Raw genomic sequence first — 19,644 nt, forward strand, 5'->3', positions numbered from 1 at the left:
TGTCAATAAGGAATCATTCATAACAATTTATATAAATTATTAAATATTAGATACAACTAATTAATGTATAGGCTGAAGCCAAACTATATCTGATGAAATTATAAAATGAATTGTTATTATAGAATTAAAAGTTCAATTGGTGTGCAGAACATTCTGTTATGACTTAACACTTGGTTTATACTATAATCTGTGATTCCATACCTCAATCATACCTTGACAAATTTTGCATTCGATCAGAACAATTGATATCAAATTGGCTGCCTAGTTTACACTTTCCTGATATTTATTTCCATTTAAGTCAATGAAGATATATGATGTAAAATGCACAGCCAGCTTACAATCATAACTGTCACCCGACATTCCTCCTCTTTTACCTGAGCTTCTTTACCAATATTATACCTTTATAAATGGTCAGTCATCATATTTCTTTCTGAAGTTTGATAGGATGTTTGATTACTGTGTTGATGATTGGACCCCATTTTGGTACTTAAACAATTAATGTTCAGTTTTAATTGTTGTGTTAGGTGGAACTGCAAGTGTTATAATACTCTATTCCTGTTGTCTGCTGTTCGGCCTGTGTCTGAAGAAAAAGCTGGGTTCAAATTAGTCAGCTTTGTCAGCAGTTGAATATCTTTGCCAAATACTAAGGGTGCTGCAGCTGACATGGGGGATGCATCACCACTCAAACAAAATTCATTGTAAGTAATTATTATCAGCAGCGATAACAAATTCTTGGTTTGTGGAAGTTTGTTGCTGTTTGGGTGTCCGCCTCACTCAGCAAGATTCAGCCAGGTAAAATCCTGAGGCAAAAAAAAAAGATCATATCCACACTTTCATCAATTAAAGAAGGAACTCCCTGGAAAAGTAGCAAATATTGTTAATGTGACATAACTAGGGTGTATCCACATTTTCAAACTGAAATCTATTAGTATTTTATTCCTATTTACATACCATCTTTCAGAAATAAAATACTTTAATACAGACAATGAGTAATATGGCATATGTATACCTCTTAAATTGTTTCTTCACCAGTTACATTAATTTTAATAATTGCTTCTTTGTACATGAGTTTCTTGTAAGCTATAACCGCTACACAAATAAAAGATTATTTTTCATTGCATTTGCTCTTTAAACCCATAAACAAGCAAGAGAGACAGTTACACATTAATGTTCATAGGTAGCTCAAATAACACTGGCTAACTATATACAGTACAAACCATTCATACAAATGAAGACAAAGATATAGAATTCATTGCAGTAACATAATTACAGTAACCGTTTTATTGGACACACTCAGCCAGAGGGGAAGTAAGGAGTGTCGCTGTGGTAATTGTAATCGGGACACACTTTCTGCACTAGTTTGTAATCTGTACTGTAGAATGAAATATAAATACATATGACTTTAAAAGGTTTGGAGCAGAGCCATGACACGTGGCTTTGGGTCTGCTCCTGGTAGCAAGTTTTCGATGGATCATAGTTACAAAGTGTAGTCTTCTTCGCCTTGTCTACTTTCTCGTACTCAATGCGGCAGTTAAATGTCTTTGAATCTTTGGCATCAATCACCGTCTGTTGAGCCAAGTCAAATTCCACAATTTTTGTAGGGGGCACCAGGCTGACAGAGACATTCCCCTGGCCGGTGGAATTGTGGCGGAAGTAGACACTGAAAGTACCATTCCCATGGTCCACTATTTTGCCAGTGATGAGTAAGTTTAGCTTGACAGTCTTGATGTTGGAATGAAAGTCTCCCCAGCCAAACATTTTCTTGAATTTTCCTGTTTTTACTATAGGGCGTCTCTTAGCACGAGGGTGGGGCTCCTTCTGATCTGAGGCATTTCGTAACCAATCCCAAATATCCTGGTCCGAATAAGGTACTGGAGTTTCATAGTGCAGGTCCACAGCAGTAGCATTCTCTTTGCCAGATAATGTCTGTGAAAGCAGGCGACTGATAGACAGATCTTTGCTACTTTCTGTCCATATGTGCTTTTGTGTGTTCTTAGGGCTGCCAGTTTTTAGAAGTTCTGATTTTTGAGGGTTATTTCCATGAACACATATTACCTATAATTATGAAAAAAAGAGTTAACAATGAATTTTTGTTTCAAACACATCAGAAATATGAGCAGATAATCTCATTTGCTATGCTGGTAATATTATTTTACACAAGATGGTAATTACAAAAGAGTTTGCATTACAAATAGAACCTGAACAATTTAAATAAATACATTGAACTAGTTTAAATATAATGCATTGTTGTGCATTGACTTATCAAATATTATAAGATTCCATCTTACAGAGCAGTCCAAACAAACAGTAAGATAAAAAGACTGTTTTATTGATGGATGAGTATAGGCACAGGGATATGACAAACACTTTCCCATTTACATTTGCACTTGCAGCAAGTGTATAGTCATTAGCAAGCACTTCATTCAATGATAGCAGTTTGAGCAGATGGTGGAGCTGCCCATCAGACGGATAGAGTGAGTCCTCAATCTTTTGACCCAAATATGGTGACCAGATCTAAAGAAGTCCTAAACATTTGCTGAGTTAACAACGTCTTGTCTTGATTAATAATCAACACAAGGTAATATATCGCTCAGCTGAATTCAAACCTGCATGTTCCACTTTGGAGATAAGCAACTGCCAGTCACATCCTGCTGGGGAAAATAGTGCTGCAGGAGCAATTTGTTGAGGCCATGATATTTCTCCTTCCACCCCACTGACAAGCTGATCCAATCTACATCCTCAAAACTATCACACCATTAGACATTCTAAAGCCACAACCATTCACATGTTGAACTAATTCAAATTGTGGCCTGTGATTTGTGAATATCTGCCTGCTGGAACTTACATTTATAAATGTGTCTAACATTTGATAATTGTTCACTAAACTTTGGCGAACATACTATAGAAAGCAGGGCACGTGAGGAGATATCAGTGCAGATGATAATATGCTTGCTCAAAAGGTTGATTTTAAGGATCTTAAAAAGAAAAAAAATTAGATTGAGGTGGGGAATTGACAGAGTTTGGGGTCCATACCACTGGAGCACCATTGCAATGGCATAATGGCTAAATTCAGTGACCCCCCAAAATTACACAATTAAAATTGTTGACAGTCCTACTCAAAGTCGTGACTAACTGTGACTAGGTCTCAGAACAATAGAAATGTAGAAAACCTACAGCACAATACAGGCCCTTCAGCCCACAAAGCTGTGCCGAACATACGGTTACTGTAAAAATTACCTAGGGTTACCCATAGCCCTCATTTTTTCTAAGCTCCATGTACCTATCCAGGAGTCTCTTAAAGGACCCTATCATATCTGCCTCCCCACCATCATCGGCTGCCCATTCCATGCACTCACCACTCTCCGCGTAAAAAAACTTACTCCTGACATTTCCTCTGTACCTGCTTCCAAGCACCTTAAAACTATGCCCTCTTGTGATAGCCATTTCAGCCCTGGGAAAAGGCCTCTCACTATCCACACTATCAATGCCCCTCATCATTTTATACACCTCTATCAGGTCACCTCTCATCCTCCGTCGCTCCAAGGAGAAAAGGCCAAGTTCACTCAAACTATTCTCATAAGGCATGCTCCCCAATCCAGGCAACATCCTTGTAAATCTCCTCTGCACCCTTTCTATGGCTTCCACATCCTTCCTGTAGTGAGCTGACCAGAACTGTACACAGTACTCCAAGTGGGGTCTGACCAGGGTCCTACATAGCTGCAACATTACCTCTCGGCTCTTAAACTCAATTCCACAGTTGATGAAAGTGCGAATGCCTTCTTAACCACAGAATCAACCTGCCCAGCAGCTTTGAGTGTCCTATAGACTCGGACCCCAAGATCCCTCTGATCCTCTGCACTGCCAAACGTCTTACCATTAATACTATATTCTGCCATCATATTTGACCTACCAGAATGAACACTTATCTGGGTTAAACTCCATCTGCCACTTCTCAGTCCAGTTTTGCATCCTATCAATGTCCCGCTGTAATCTCTGACAGTCCTCCACACTGTCCACAACACCCCCAACCTTTTTGTCATCAGCAAACTTACTAACCCATCCCTCCACTTCCTCATCCAGGTCATTTATAAAGATCACGAACAGAAGGGGTCCCAGAACAGATCCCTGTGGCACACCACTGCTCACTGACCTCCATGCAGAATGTGACCCGTTTACAACCACTCTTTGTCTTCTGGATCCACAAAGCAAGGTCCCCTTGGATACAATGCCTCCTCGCTTTCTCAATAAGCCTTGCATGGAGTACCTTATCAAATGTCTTGCTGAAATCTATATACACTACATCTACTGCTCTACTTTAATCAATGTGTTTAGTCACATCCTCAAAAAATTCAATCAGGCTCGTAAAGCACGACCTACCTTTGACAAAGCCATGCTGACTATTCCTAATCAAATTATATCTCTGCAAATGTTCATAAATCCTGCCTCTCAGGACCTTTTCCATCAACTTACCAACCACTGATGTAAGACTCGCTGGTCTATAATTTCCTGGACTATCTCTACTCCCTTTCTTGAATAAGGGAACAACATCCGCAACCCTCCAATCTTCCAGAACCTCTTCCGTCCGCATTGATGATGCAAAGATCATTGGCAGAGGCTCAGCAATCTCCTCTCTTGCCTCCCTCAATAGCCTGGGGTACATCACATCTGGCCCCAGCGACTTATCCAACCTGTTGCTTCCAAAAGCTCCAGCACATTCTCTTTCTTAATGTCTATATGCTCAAGCTTTTCAATCCACTGTAAGGCATCCCTACAATCACCAGGATCCTTTACCATAGTGAATACTGAGTATTCATTAAGTACCTCAGCTATCTCCTCTGGTTTCATACACACTTTTCCACTGTCACACTTGATTGGTCCTATTCCTTCACATCTTATCCTCTTGCTCTTCACATACTTGTAGAAAGCCTTGGGGTTTTCCTTAATCCTGTCTGCCAAGGCCTTCTCATGGCCCCTTCTGGCTCTCCTAATTTCATTCTTAAGCTCCTTCCTGCTAGCCTTATAATAATCTAGATCTCTATCATTACCTAGTTTCTTCCACCTTTCGTAAGCTTTTCTTTTCTTCATGACTAGATTTTCAACAGCCTTTGTACAGCACGGTTCCTGTACCCTACCATCCTTTCCTTGTCTCTTTGGAATGTACCTATGCAGAACGCCACGCAAATTATCCCCTGAACATTTGCCACATTTCTGCCATACATTTCCCTGAGAACATCTGTTCCCAATTTATGCTTCCAAGTTCCTGTCTGATAGCCTCATATTTCCCCTTACTCCAATTAAACACCTTCCTAACTTGTCAACAAATCCCTCTCCAATGCTATGGAAAAGGAGATAGAATAGTGATCACTATCTCCAAAATTCTCTCCCACTGAGAGACCTGAAACCTGACAAATTCATTTCCCAATACCAGATGAAGTACAGCCTTTCCTCTTGTAGGCTTATCTACATATTGTGTCAGGAAACCTTCCTGAACACACCTAACAAACTCCACCCCATTTAAACCCCTTGGTACCAGTATGTACCACGACCTCAGGCTGTTCACCTTCTAACTTCAGGATATCATGGACGCGATCAGAAACATCCCGGACCCTGGCACCTGGGAGGCAAACTACCATCCGCGTTTCTTTCCTGCGTCCACAGAATCGCCTGTCTGATCCCCTAACTATAGAGTCTCCCATTACTGCTGCCTTCTTCCTTTCCCTACCCTTCTGAGCCACAGGACCAGAGTCAGTACCAGAGGCATGACCACTGTTGCTTCCCCCAGCTAGGCCATCCCCCCCCCCAACAGTACTCAAACAGGAGTACTTATTGTTGAGTGCAGTACTTATTGTTAATGTTGCAGGTAGGATTACGAAGAGGATAACTTTAGAATTGTTCACTGGGATTGTGGTGAAACTAGTTGCTTTCTCGATAAATGAGCTCAGAGGGACCTTCTTCAGCGATCAGTATTTCAATATTTTATCGTACAAAAATTGCACAATTATTCTGATTCAATCTAAAAATGACAGAGTGAGATTTACTTTCATTGCATTGTTTTGTGTTGTGATTAGCACCATGATCACATGGACACCAAAATAACCCCAAGTTCATTTCATCTACTACCAAGTGAAGTTAAATAAGGATCTGCCAACATAACATGCTCTGTTCATTGGCAGCTTGTAATGTATTGTTGTAATATTGCCAATGCCTTTCAAAATGAGGGCAAGCCTCATAAAGGCAGCAGTGTCTGAGGATTGGAACAATGGAAGGCACAGCAGAATTGACAATAATCTGCCACACCGCATCTCACCCAAATGTCCCTCCTCCCAGAGTGCTTGATTTCCCAGTAGTACTAAGGGGAGAGGATGACAGAACCAAAGCTTAGGAAGCTTTCTTGGGAAGCTACTACTAGTAACAGAAAGTGGATCTCCCCACTGCAAGTGCTCTGTTGTCTAAAACATCTGCCATATTTAATGTATTTGGAGCAATATCTAGCAGGAGAGACAGCACAGTGATTCATCAATGTGATGTCTCAACTGATGGACATTTTGGATGGGAGAACTTCGGGACAGTAGTAAGTGGCTCATTGGACACCATCCTTCACTCCTTTTCTCTTAAAGTTATCACAATGCAGAACAACTTGCTGCTGCTTTCAGAATCCATGTTGGCTTACACACATTAGTAAATATAATATATATATCCCATGTCAGGTTCAAAAGACTCAACACAACTCACAAAGAGCAGAAGAAAATAATGAAGTATCAACACTTTTTGTTTTATTACATTCAAGTGAAACATAATTGAAGACATGAGATTAAACTGTTCATTGGTCACTCTGTTAAAAGGACAGTTGACATCTCAACTTTCATCAAATGATTGATTTTGTTAGTAACTTAATAGAAACATCAGCCACATAAAGATTGGTGCACTATGAATGTCTGACACTAGATGGCAAAAGAACATTTACAAATAATGTATTTAAAAATACTAACCCAACTTACTGTAGCTATTTTAATAATAGATTCACTACACTAATAATCAGTCATTTTGATTTGCTAAGTTCAATGTCAGTCTCTTATAAATGGAACATGAAAATATAAATGAACAATTGGCTGATGTTTGAAAATATCACAATTCCAGCAGCATTGACAAAATTCCTAAGAGTGCAAAGAAACACGCTCTTGAAGTTATAAGAAGTTACAAAAGATTAGAATGGAGTTAGATAGACACAGCCTTGGAAACAACGGAGAGGGAATTAGCAGCCGTATTATACCTTACAATAATGCGGATGTGGTGGAGAAGAGAGAGGAAGCAGATAATGCAGTAGAAGGAAGGATTTACCTGAGTAATTAAAACAAAGCTTTCTGAAAGGTTTGCAGAATGTCAGTAGACAGCTGTACGACATTGAAGAACAAGAGTACCATTGTCATGGGAGGAGCTACTTCCTTGGTAAATATTTTTTCAATCCTGAGAATGATTTTCTTATTCTTCAATATCCCCACCGACTTCTGTTAATCTCCTGCTCATGATCACTCAAAGTGAAGGAAGAGTTTTCGGAGTGGTAACTGGTCGCCTCTTTTTGATTACCATATACAGTCCTCCCTCAGTCAATGCCTCAGTGCTCCTTGCTGTTCAACTGCACTTGTTCTGTAACAGTATCACTATATTCTACATATAATCCTGATGAAGGGTCTGAGCCCAAAATGTCGTCTATTAGTTCCCCAGATGTCTTTCTGAGCTCCTAAACAAAGTTTTCACTACATTCCCATACTTGTGACAATAGCAAACCAATACCAATAATATATCAAGAAGCAAGGGTCTTCAGGATACATTGTGGGTGAGAGATTTCAGTAACCGCCATCTACACTAGCTTGGTCGCATCTCCATTAACTGAACTTGAGCTGTAAGTCTGAATAACCTACTTAGACTGCTGTCCCCTATCTTCCTGTAGCAGGTGCATCTCTTTATGATGGCATTTGTAGAAGTGACCACAACATAAATCTTGTACAGACAAATTCCATCTTCACACTGGGGACATCCTCTATTGAGTTAAATAGCTCTAAGTTATACTAGATGGGATAGACTCAGACCAGATCTGGCATCACAAAACCAGACATTCATGAAGCATTTTGGACCATCAGCAACAGCAGAAATGTTCACTAGCAAGGTATGTAATTCTATGATCGACCACATCCTTATTGTACTGCTACTATTATGCCGTACATTAAACCCAGTTCAATGAGGAGAGCAGAAGGCAAACCAGGAACACTAGCAGTCATATCTAAAAAAAGGAGGTGTCAATCTTGTGAAGCTCCAAGATGGAGAATATGAGTGCAATTCAGCAAAAACAGAATGCAACAGACTGGAAACACTTGGCAAATTTGCCTGCCTCTATAGAAAGAGAAACTGAATTAAAATTTCAAGAGTCAGACCTTTCATCAGAATGGGCTCCTTCAGAGTTTCATCATCTTCTGTGTTGTTTTTGGATTTTCAAGAAATAGACAGAAATCTCACAAACAATGGATTAGATCAAATCTCTGCAGTCCTTCCACATTTAGTCAAAAATGGTGGTGGAGAACTAAGATTCTAATAGGAGGAGGATGCTCCAATAACATCCTCATCATCAATGATGGCGGGGTCTACCACGTAACAAAAACCAAGCTGAAACATTCACAATCATGTCCAACCAGAAGTGCCTATTAGCTGACTTATTTATGCCTGCTTGTGAGGTCAGTCCCTTTACAGATGCCATTCTTCAGCCCAATTTCAAGTGATACCAAGAAACTGTTGAGAGTACTAGATAAAACAAAGGCTATCAAATCAGAAAACTGTCTTAACTGTGGTACTAAAGATCTGTGCTCCTCCTCTGGCATTGCTGTTTACAGTGTTGTTAAAATTGTGGCATCTACCCAGCAATGTGTAAAAATTACCTTGGTATGACTTATGCACAAATCTGCTGGACAATTGCTGTCTAATCAATATACTCACAATCATTAGCAAAACAATGGACAGTGTCATTGACTGCTCTCAAGAGGCATATAGACACCAATACCCTGCTCACTGCTCAGTCAAAGCTTCATCAGAACTATTTGACTTGAAATCTCATCAGAGCCTTAACCCAAACGTGGAACCAAGAGAGGAGTTCCAGAGGTGAGGTGAGGTGAGAGTGACTGCCCTTGACATCAAGACATAACTTGAAAGAAAGTGGCACCAAGCAACCCTGATAAAATGGTCAATGGGCATCGAGGGAATTAAATTCCAATGGTTAGAGTTTTATCTCACTAAGAGTGATGGTTACTGTCAATGGATATCAATCATCCGCTGAGGCATCGTCACAGGATAGTGTTCTAGGCCCACTTACCTTCAGTTACCAGATGAACGCCTTTCCTTCAATAATTTGTGACAATGTTCCCTGATGATTGCATTATGTTCTAGCCTAGCCACAACATCTCACCAAATACACAAAACTACATCTTGTGTGACATAGTATATGTTGCAATTAACATTCATGCCACTAAAGTGTCAGGCAAAGATTATCTCCAAAGAGAGTCAAACCACCTATCCATAAGATTCAATGGGATTATTATTATCAAGACAGTACATATTGCAATGAAAAAGAAAGACTGTCATAAATGATTGAAAGAAAATCATTATTCCTGGAGGTCAATGCTGAGTAGAGATCAGGGATCAGGCATATAAATGTTGTGACTGCAAGAACATGAAGAGGTGAGGTGTTTGAAGTCCGAAGTGAGTAATTCACCTCCTGACAACCCAGATCCTATCCACCACCTACAATGCACAAGTCATGATGGAATTCTCTCCACTTGCTTGGATGACTGCAGATCCAACAACCCTTAAGAAGCATGACATCATACATGACACTTCAGACCACTCAACTGGTGCACCTTTCACCAACGTAAGCAGTGATTCCTTCTATCACTGAGGGCGCAGTGGCTACAGTGTGTGGTGTCTACAAAATGCATAGCATTGCATGTCCCAAACCCACGGTCACTATCACACGGAAGGACAATCACACCAGGCACAAGGGAACACCACTACCTGCAGGTTCTCCTCCATGTCACACATCATCCTGACTTGGCATATCACTGTTTCCTCATTCTTGCTGGATCTAACTACTGGAACTTTCTCCCTAATAATACTGAGGAAGTATCTAAACCAGGACTGCGGAGGTTTAATCAGACAGTTCACCCCCACCTTCTCAGGGGCACTTCAAGACAAGCATTGAATGCTGACCTCAGCTGAAGGAACTCAATGTTGACCAGTGATGGAGGGTCATGGACATAAATACTGCAAGAACAGGTGATGAGGAGGCTGGGGATCCTGAGGTGAGTAATTCACCTCTTGAAAACCCAAATATTTTTCACCATCTGCAAGCAACAAGTCAGGTTTATGACAGAACGCTTTCGTTTGCCTGGAAGACTGCAGCTCCAGTCTCTCTCAAGAAGCACAATGCTATCCTTGACACTGTAGCCAACTTAAATTTAAATAAATACATCCAGTTTTGAAGTCTCTGAAATGATAAAATTTGTTCTACTGAATTAGAAAAACTGGACTTTGCTGCAATAACCAGGCTTCTGTACCTCATTGCTGATAGTAGCAACAAAAAGAAGGCATGACCTGGGTGATTTGGGACCTTAATGATGGATTTCACAATATACCTATAAAATAACATTCATCATATTAGCTAACACGAGGAAATCTGCAGATGCTGGAAATTCAAGCAACACACACAAAATGCTGGTGGAACACAGCAGGCCAGGCAGCATCTATAGGAAGAAGCACTGTCGACGTTTCGGGCTGAGACCCGTCGTCAGGACTAACAGAAAGGAAAGATAGTAAGAGATTTGAAAGTTGGGGGGGGGGGATGCGAAATGATAGGAGAAGACTGGAGGGGGTGGGGTGAAGCTAAGAGCTGGAAAGGTGATTGGCAAAAGGGATACAGAGCTGGAGACGGGAAAGGATCATGGGACAGGAGGCCTCGGGAGAAAGAAAGGGGGAGGGGAGCACCAGAGGGAGATGGAGAACAGGCAGAGTGATGGGCAGAGAGAGAGAAAAAAAAAGGAGGGGGGAAAAAACTAAATATATCAGGGATGGGGTAAGAAGGGGAGGAGGGGCATTAACAGAAGTTAGAGAAGTCAATGTTCATGCCATCAGGCTGGAGGCTACCCAGATGGAATATAAGGTGTTGTTCCTCCAACCTGAGTGTGGATTTCATCATATTATTCTTCACTATTTTGCCAAAATATGAAACAGGCCAATATTTCCAGTGGGGACAGGAATCAGAGTTTACTTTAGAATCCCACAACCTCACTTCAAACAATTGTGCTCAGTAATTCTATCAGCCGCATACTATGATTAAAAATCAGAATAGAATGCCTCTTTTGTTTGTGTAATTAACATGAAACTTTTTGTTTTAAGATGAATGCTACCCATTTACAATTATTGCAGATTAAAACCAACAGTAGGCGGTTTGAATTGTAATATCATACTGGTGTTCTGCAATAAAGGAGTAATGAAAGCAATTTGGAGAATGGATTTTACACAATGCAAGATCTAAACGTATCAACACTCTACCACAAAACCTTTTCCTCTCTCAGGAAATTGTAGTTCATTACCTAATTTAGTGCACCACAGTGAGCCATTTACCTTCTTTGGATTTCTTGCAGTGTCCTAGAACTGCATTATGTTCGATGAGTGACTTCACCAAATATCTATTTGACTACAGAAAATTTTAAAATAATTAAAAATTATTAAAGTTAAACCACTGACATTCCAACAGGGGTTTAAGCACAGTGCACTGGATGAAGATTCAAAGTACATTCATTATCAAAGTATGTTTGCAGTATACAACCCTGAATTCCATCTTCCCCGCAGACAGCCATGAAACAATGAACCATGTAACCCATTTGAAGAAAAAAAAGCATCATCCTCCACTTCCCCAAGTGCAAACTAAAGTTGTGCAAACTGCAACAAACAAGATGAGTGAAAACACAAAATCAGAAGGTATTTTTCAGTTCTGCTCAGTATCTGCAGGCCACCCCGATTCAAAATCACCCAACTAACAACAAAAAAAAAAGAGCCACCAGAAACCAGAACATATGATAAACCACGGTAATTAAAAAGCTGATATAAAGATCGTGAATTTGGTCATTTGTAACTTTTTACACACATCTTTAACAATAGAGTTATAGAGTAATACAGCATGGAAACATGCCCCTTGGCCCACTTCATCGATGATGATCATCAACCTTGTCTCATTTACCCACACTCCACCCATGTCCCTCTGAACCCCTCCTATCCATTCAAATATCTTTTGAATATTGTTATTGCATCTGTGTATATAAATAAAATTCCACACTTCTGTCTAGAATAGCAAACAAGTCTTACTTCACCATTAAAATGCTACTTGTCCTGTACTTCGTTGGTGAGTTTATTGGGTACCTATTATATAGGGACACCTACAGTGAGATTATAGGAGAATTTGCAGAAGCTGGAAATCTAGAGTAACACACACACATAATGCTGGAAAAACTCAGCAGCTCAGATAACCAAAATGGAAGGAAATGGACAATTGATATATGGGCTGAGACCCTTCATTGGGACTGGTGTAACCCCATAGATAGTCTCAGGCTCACTCAGCTCGTTCTCGTTTGGGGGAGCAGCCTTCGGCCCCACCAAACTGGGTAATCAGCTGGTGTGGATGCTGTGTGATGTCCCCACCTTGCCAAAGAACAAACAGGACACAATATGTGATTAAATGATTACAGTTTATAAAGATTACTATAATTAATCTTATTAATAATTAATAACAATACAGTATACATGAAGGAAAAGAAAATAAAGAAAAGGCGCCAAACTTATCAAAGTCCAAACCACTTCGTGCACAACCGTTGGAGCTCAATTACTGAAGTCTTCTGGCCACCATTCAATCCCCTCCGAACTCCTCGACTCGCAGCTCAGGACCACCCGAAGTGGTCAACCAAGCACATCTATCTTCATCTCCTCTCCTCGGGGTACCTCCTGGCCTTGGACCCCCGCTTGGAGTCCGTTCCTTGCCCAGTTTACAGCATCGCATCCTCTCTCTCTCTCACTCTCACCCCCTCACGTCGATCTCCCCAAAAGCCCGCCAACAATAGCTTACAGACTCAGAAGAAAGAACAACATTAATCCCAATTGGTTTACAAAGGAATACAATTCTCGTTATCAGTAAATTTTAACCCAAACAAGCTTCCAGCACTCTCTCGCAACAAAGAAGCATTCCTACTTTTAACAAAACAAAGAAGCCATTTTGATTAACATACGCAGTAACAAAGAAAAAGAAGAAACCCCCCCCCCCCCCTTACACTGAAAAGGAAGAAACCAGAAGCCAGAATAAAACGGTGGGAAGAGGGGAAAGAGCATGAGCTCCCAGGTGATAGGTACCTCCACTTGAGAGGGGCAAGGCAGGTAGATGAGATGAGGGTAGTGGGGTTGGGAATAGGAATGATGTGTGAAGCTGAGAGTGGATCATTGGAAGAGGCAAAAGGCAGAAGAAGGAGGATTCTGATAGGAGAGGCCAGTAAGAGCTGAAGTGAAGGAGGTGGGGCACCAAAGGGAGGAAAGTGTGGATGATGGGCAGGTCATGGGGCTGGTGCAGGGGAATTAGAAAGGGTGAGGGGCTAGAGGAATAAGGGAAAACAAAAGTGGAGTGGGGACAGGGGAGGTGAAATTACCAGCAGTTAAATAAAGCCAGTGAGATCTTGTAAATACAATGCTTTTTGGGGAACAGAAAACTCAGCAGCTTGGTGATTTTAACACATATATGAATGGACCCCAAGACTGCTTCCAATTTATTCCCCAATGACTGTATGTACTGATAGCCTGACTGTTACTGTTATTTCAAAATCCAGTCTTTTCTATTTAACAATTCAAATAAACTCACTGTCAAGAAAAGCTTACTAATTAATTTTAGCAAAGAATAATAAGAAATGCTGAGGAACAGAATACTAACTATCCACAGAGCACTCACAATATCTACAGCAACATTCATTTGCTCTTATAAAAAATATTAAGGTAAGGACATGTATTTTCCATCTCACCGTTAAATAGAACCCTTGAACACTGCATAAGTAACAGAAAAAATTTAAGAAGTTGCTATTACTATCTGCTTTTGGCTCTAACAAGATCCTCTCTAAAAGACAGCCTTATTCCTGGAGCAGTTTTCTTTTCAAAAGCAATAATTTTTAAATGATTTAGTTCCATGGCGACCTCTTTTCAATTGCTACTGATTAGTAGCTGTTGACAGCTCCATGGGTTTAAGGCTTGTCTCGGCTGATCAACTGTTGGGATATCACTCACATGTGCAGGGTCTGACCTGCCAAACACCACAACTTTGCAAACACTGCACTGAGAACACCCAAGTCCCATCACTGTTGAAATGGAGCACATTCTGTGAAGGGGTTTGGGGAGTTGAAATCTGGAGGTAACATAAATGCTTTCTCACTCTCACTCACTGTTGCGAAAGAATATATGAGACATGGGGACTGATTGTATCCATCCAAGAGAAAAATGATGCCAGTGCTGCTGTCCATCGGATTTATTTCATGTCAAACTCAGTTGCTTGATAATTTATGTACAAGCCATTGATTACCTTCTCAGATGAACTAATGATCAGTATGCTTGTTTAAGATTTTGCTTTATAAATGAGCATTGAACATTTTTGCAGTATATTTTCATATATTGATGAGCCACACATTACAGCTGACAAGTTAAGACTACAAAGGAAAGACGAGAAAGTACTTGCTCTCATAATCTATTGCTGTAGCTCAATAGAAACTAACAACTCTGAAGAGGTCTGCTGCTTGTCACCTTGAAGAAAGAGAGGAAGAGCAGAAATTAACCCTGTAGCTGTAATGCAAGATTGTGATCATGTCTTCCATTGCATCAATGTATTGGAAGCTTTCTTGTTAAATCATGGGTCATATCTTATGGATTAAGGATTATTTTGCAATATATGAACTATGTATGCTAACTAAATCCTAATTTGTTGTACATCTTGTGGTGAACTACATATACCTGTCTGGACTGCTCCTGTGGCTCCTCCCACAGACCCCTGCTGACTGCTCCTGTGGCTCCTCCCACAGACCCCTGTATAAAGGCGATTGAGGCCTGAGCTCGGCCTCATTCTCCAGGATGTAGTGTTGTTCATTCTTCCAGTCAATAAAAGCCGATATCTCGCTTCTTACGTCTCAGAGTGAGTTATTGATGGTGCATCACATCTACTTTGAGTTGAGCAAAAAGAAAATGATGTAACGTCAGTTAAAGCTGTGATGGTCGTACATAGCAATGTGACCTATTAAAATTAAATTTAATAAGTATGATCTTATTATATAATCAGTGTGGCCCAGATAATTACACAAGGGCACAATTAGACCCAGATCTTTGGAATACCTGGTGAGAAACCTTATGACAGTTTAAAAATGTCTGACGTATTTTCACAGAGCAATTTTACTGTCATAATACTTTATAGTTAGTCATTAAATTATGGATGTGTATCGTCACATTACAATCTCAATTTAAGGGCCCAATCCAAAATGGAACCTGGAAGAGTGAGGAATTTGTACAGAACAAAGGAGAAGCTGCATCATGGGACAGCGATGGTGAATCATAGGGAGTTATTCTTTCCAAGCAAGAAGAAAGGAAAAGTGATTAAAAAGGGACGAGCAGGATATTAGCAAGAGCTTATAGATTCACAGTAGGAAGCGCCCAAGTAAACAAAGCGTATATGAAGCCTAATGCATCACAAAGGTATTCTCTCTAACCTATTCTGTATAGTCATTTCCTTCATTGCATTTTTCACATCCCCATCTAATATCCATTGCTACCTCTGCCCCTTTGGATCGCACTTCCTCATAAATACCTTCAGAATATGCACTGTAACCAGCATGTGAGCATGTGCCATCGTAAACAATGCTTAGTATTTGCTTCGCCATTTACAGAAGAGAACTAAAAATACAGAGGAGGTAGAGGCACCACGACGTTGACATCTGTAACTTATCATAAATGGGAATATTTGACCATGCAGCCACCTGGTAACTGGAATAAATATCAGCATGTCACATAATATAAATTTAACAGAACATGTACTATAATCATCTTCATAATGCCAAGTTACTGTATACCATTCATCACTTGCTAGCATCAATTCATATTTTCTTTACCTGGATTTAATAAAATGATTGCTCAGCGAATCCAATATCTAGATATGAGACTCATACATGCCATGTACCAGAAATATTGTGGTCCATTGCACAGTTCTTTTAATTTTCAATTTCTGGTTTACAATTCAAAAGAGAACACTACGGAAGTCAGTGAAGCCAAAGGCAACTCTGGGAATAAGAATGGAAAATGCTGAAAATACTCAGCAACTTTAGCAGCATCTCTAGAAGGAGACAGAGTCAGCATTTCAGGTTGAAGATCTTTCATCAGATTTCCAGCATCTGCAGTTATTTGATTTTCAATTACTCTGGAAAGTTTGTTGGGCACAGATGCAGATACACCAGGACATCAACGTAAAGAGTAAATGTAAAGGTGGGGGGCAGAAAATATTAAAGACAATAAACAAATGAACCAATGCACACCTTGCCCATGCCCATGTAAACTTGGATACGCTCACGTCTGCTGCCACAAAGAGGCTGACAGACATCATAGCCGTGAATTGATAGCACATCACTGATCTATGCTGAGCTGTACTCGAACAGTGCTAGAACCAAGTTTTGGTTTGTGAGAAGGATTATTATAGAGACGTAGAGTAAGACACAGAAATAGGCTCTTCAGCCTATTAAACCTGCATCAATTGGCCATTTTAACCTAATCCCATTTTTTTTTATTCTCCCCACTTTTATTTTAACATTACACACTTCAAATGCACATGGCACAGTAAGCTCAATTTACAGTGGCCAAGTGTCGTCTCAGTAGGATTCTATCAAGCAAAGATTATTGGCCAAAAGCAATGCTGGAATCAAGCCAGGGATCTCAGCATCAGCACAGTGGGGCAGATGGCTGAGCTGCTGCTCCAAAGCTCCAGAGAACCAGATTAAGTCCTGACTGTGTAGAGTTTCCATATTTTCCCTGTGAATGCATGGGTTTCATTGAGGCATTCTAGTTTCCTCCCACATTTCAAACGTTTGCTGGTTAGTAGGTTAGGGAGTTATTATGCTTAAAATGCCAGTTGATCACAAACTCTGTCTGACAATCAGTTTGTTCTGACATTATCATATTTAATTTTCTTCAACTCCACAATTCATTAGGCACTAATTCCTCTTTGAAGAGATATCTACACCCTCTGGGAATTTCAACATGTTCCTCCATCCACTTTCCCAGTGGAATTCTCCAGAGAACTAGATTTATCCTGACTGTGTGGAGTTTCCATAACTTTACTCAGGCCACATGAGTTTCATCCAGGGACTCTGGTTTGCTCCCACTTCTCAAATACATCCTGGTTAGTAGGTTAATTGAACACTGAAAATTGACCTTGGTGTGTAGGAGTGGTAGAATCTAGGAAAAGTTAATGAAAATGTTGGGAGAATAAAAAGGGACTTATGAAGAACTGTTTGATGGTCAATTTTATGACATGGAGATTGTACCATGAAAGAGCAGTTTCAGAAATGCAGCGCTGTGGAATAATTCCAATTATTGATTGCTTTTATTTCAGGCAGATAAATGTAATTGTCACTTTATTGCATTTTAAGGATGCATAAGAGGCGCCTAATTTACAAGGATGAATGTACATTTATTAGATTTTAGAATTAGAATAACAAATCTTTTCATGCAAGTTCAAGATCTTGTTGTCATACCGTCATCCACAAATCTGAGAGCTTTGGATTGAAAGAAAGAAAAGTCTCCGCTGTAAGTAGATGAAATAAATCCTGGAACAAGATTTGTGCCAAACGCTGCTTTGAGAATTAAACCATTTTCTTTTTCAGAGATAATTTGCAGAACTCCAGTAATTTTCTCACTGTAAATCAATGAATATTGGTCTGAGGGAACTTGCCAGTAATAAAGATGCCCTGAAGCCATCCTTCTGCAAGCTGAAATAGCTACCCAGACTATAATAATAGATTGTCCTGAAGCTGTGTGATGCTGCAATTTTGCATGTCAGAGATTCCTATATTAGAAAATTATATTAGCATCTTCTGTCCAACTTGTCTGCTTTCATAGTTCTGCTCAGGAATTGCAAAACTAAAAAGAAATTCTATTTGGGGAAACAAAGGATGAAATGTGCTTTGTTACCACCTCCCATCTATGCTTAGCACTCTATTGTGATCTTAATGAGCAGTCCACTGTGTCAGAATGCATGAGCCTGCATATCTACTCATCAACAGGATCTCTTGCAAGCCATCATCACCTATTTGCTGCCAAACTCAGTTTCGATACTGCGCTATCTCTCGACTGCAGTCATTTCCACAGCCAGAAGCCAAATGCTAAATAATAGATATTTGTTCTATCTTGGATTTTGTGCCATTAAATATATTCCATCTTACAACTAAAATGAAATCAGTACGTTTCTTATATTCAAGCCACAATTTCAGAAAACCCAAGACTTGTAAGGAGCTCTTTTTTCATAGGTAGTTTCAGAAACTCTGTCCGGTATAATATAAATGGCAGTCATAGTCTAAATAGTACCAGCAGAAAATATTTTTAATATTGAATGCAATCAATAGTCTCCGCAACATCGAAGTTTTCATCACTGAAGTGTTGAGGACAAGTGACCTAAGCGTTTTAAATGAATTGTGCTAAGCAGATTTTAATAGAGTTTGATTGGCTGAAACTCAATCAATATTTTCCATATGGTGTTAGTATCCCTGGTAGGAAAATCCACAAGACAGGGTGGTATTGAGTGGAAGAACAAATGGACAGAAGACTTGCAAAGAGTAATAGCCAAATGGACTGGCAGACAGGAGAGGTTGTTATGCTTAAAATGCTAGCTGGCCACCGTCACTGATCGACAATCAATTTTTTCTGACATTTCCAAATCCAGTTTTGTCCAACTTCACAATTCATTAGGCACTATTTCCCCTTTGACATGATATCTACACCCACTGAGATGTTCAACATCATCCAACACCCACTTTCACTGTGGAATTGTTCTTCCAGAAGTGTTGGGAAATGTTTATCTACATGTGTTCCTGTTCTGATTTGAAACAGAAAGTGCTGGCTCTACTCTGCAGGTCAGGCAGCATCTGTGGAAAGAGAAACAGTGTTAATGTTTCAGGTCCAGGAACATGCCTCGAAAATGGGAAAAATACAGTACAAGTAAGGTTTTCAAGTATAAAGAAGGTGAGAGAGGGAAGAGTAGAACAGAGGGAAGAGTAGAACAAAGGGAATATCTCTGACAGGGTGAGCCCAAGTGCTTTATGTGGCAGAATTGGTCATGCGCAATGTGTTGTTGCAACAACTCTAAAACTAATCTCTTCCCTTAGGTAAGAAACAGGTTCCTCTTTGTTTACAGATGTCCATAAATTGATTTTCTCATAATTTCAAAAATACACAAGAACCACTTGATATGGTAACCGGACATCTACAGCCTTTTAATAAGTGGAATCAAAAGCACATCGAACTGATAAGAATGAACAAAAGGTGGAAACA

At 40.0% G+C, this 19,644-nt stretch overlaps 1 protein-coding gene across 4 annotated transcripts in view; it reads right to left on the reverse strand.

The window, feature by feature from the left end:
- Positions 1-265: 265 nt before the first annotated feature.
- LOC140732048 (neurexophilin-1) overlaps positions 266-19,644 on the reverse strand; it is a 100,999-nt gene continuing 81,620 nt past the window's right edge. For all 4 annotated transcript variants that reach the window (XM_073054161.1, XM_073054160.1, XM_073054159.1 and 1 more), the window contains one exon: positions 266-2,055. In XM_073054161.1, the coding sequence (XP_072910262.1) occupies positions 1,294-2,055 (762 nt within the window). In that variant the 3' untranslated portion in view covers positions 266-1,293. The remainder of the gene's footprint in view (positions 2,056-19,644) is intronic.

Source organism: Hemitrygon akajei, chromosome 8 (assembly GCF_048418815.1).
Source record: "Hemitrygon akajei chromosome 8, sHemAka1.3, whole genome shotgun sequence".
NCBI lineage: Eukaryota > Metazoa > Chordata > Chondrichthyes > Myliobatiformes > Dasyatidae > Hemitrygon > Hemitrygon akajei.